Genomic DNA, 574 nt, shown 5'->3' with positions numbered 1-574 from the left:
CTATCACCATTTCTAGCCACTGGGGGACCATAGGCAGCCTGGGGGAACTCATTATATGTATTATATACGTTAAAAAACATCATAAAGCGAAGTTTTCATGCCATGGCCCTTTAAGGAAAAGAAAAGTGGCATTAAAGTGATTTGTGTCTGTATAATACTTCTGTGTCACAACATACCTGATCACCACATCAAACTGATTAATCCTCTTTCCCAGAGACTTGTTGGCGAGGATCCCTCCGTTTCCTATTATGATGCATGTCTTACACTTCTTGCTGTAACACAGAACCATGCACCATTATGATGCTATTATGGTACTACTTTACTCCAGTCATTTACCCCATACGTTGGCTAGAATGTCTTTTTCTCATAAAAAAAAAGAAAAAGCACAAGACATAAAAACAGGCGTCTTCATTAACTTTTTTGTTTTGGATTGTTGCAATAATAAATATTTGCCTAAAGCAAGCATATTTGTTCACTCCCATGTTGACAACATTATTAAAAAACTAAAAAAAATAATAATCGCAAGTTAATGTACAGTTATTGGGTGAATCACTGTTTTTAATCTATTGACAGG

At 35.5% G+C, this 574-nt stretch overlaps 1 protein-coding gene across 3 annotated transcripts in view; it reads right to left on the bottom strand.

The window, feature by feature from the left end:
* The window catches only part of st3gal3a (ST3 beta-galactoside alpha-2,3-sialyltransferase 3a), a 44,782-nt gene that overhangs the window by 23,531 nt on the left and 20,677 nt on the right, over window positions 1-574 (bottom strand). For all 3 annotated transcript variants that reach the window (XR_004333553.1, XM_032526270.1, XM_032526271.1), the window contains exon 7: window positions 177-272. Coding sequence is in view for 2 of the 3 variants with exons in the window: in XM_032526270.1 (XP_032382161.1) it covers window positions 177-272 (96 nt within the window). In the remaining variant the exon portion in view is untranslated. The remainder of the gene's footprint in view (window positions 1-176; window positions 273-574) is intronic.

This window comes from Etheostoma spectabile, chromosome 9, assembly GCF_008692095.1.
Source record: "Etheostoma spectabile isolate EspeVRDwgs_2016 chromosome 9, UIUC_Espe_1.0, whole genome shotgun sequence".
Taxonomy (NCBI): domain Eukaryota; kingdom Metazoa; phylum Chordata; class Actinopteri; order Perciformes; family Percidae; genus Etheostoma; species Etheostoma spectabile.
This window is presented reverse-complemented; position numbering and strand designations above follow the sequence as displayed.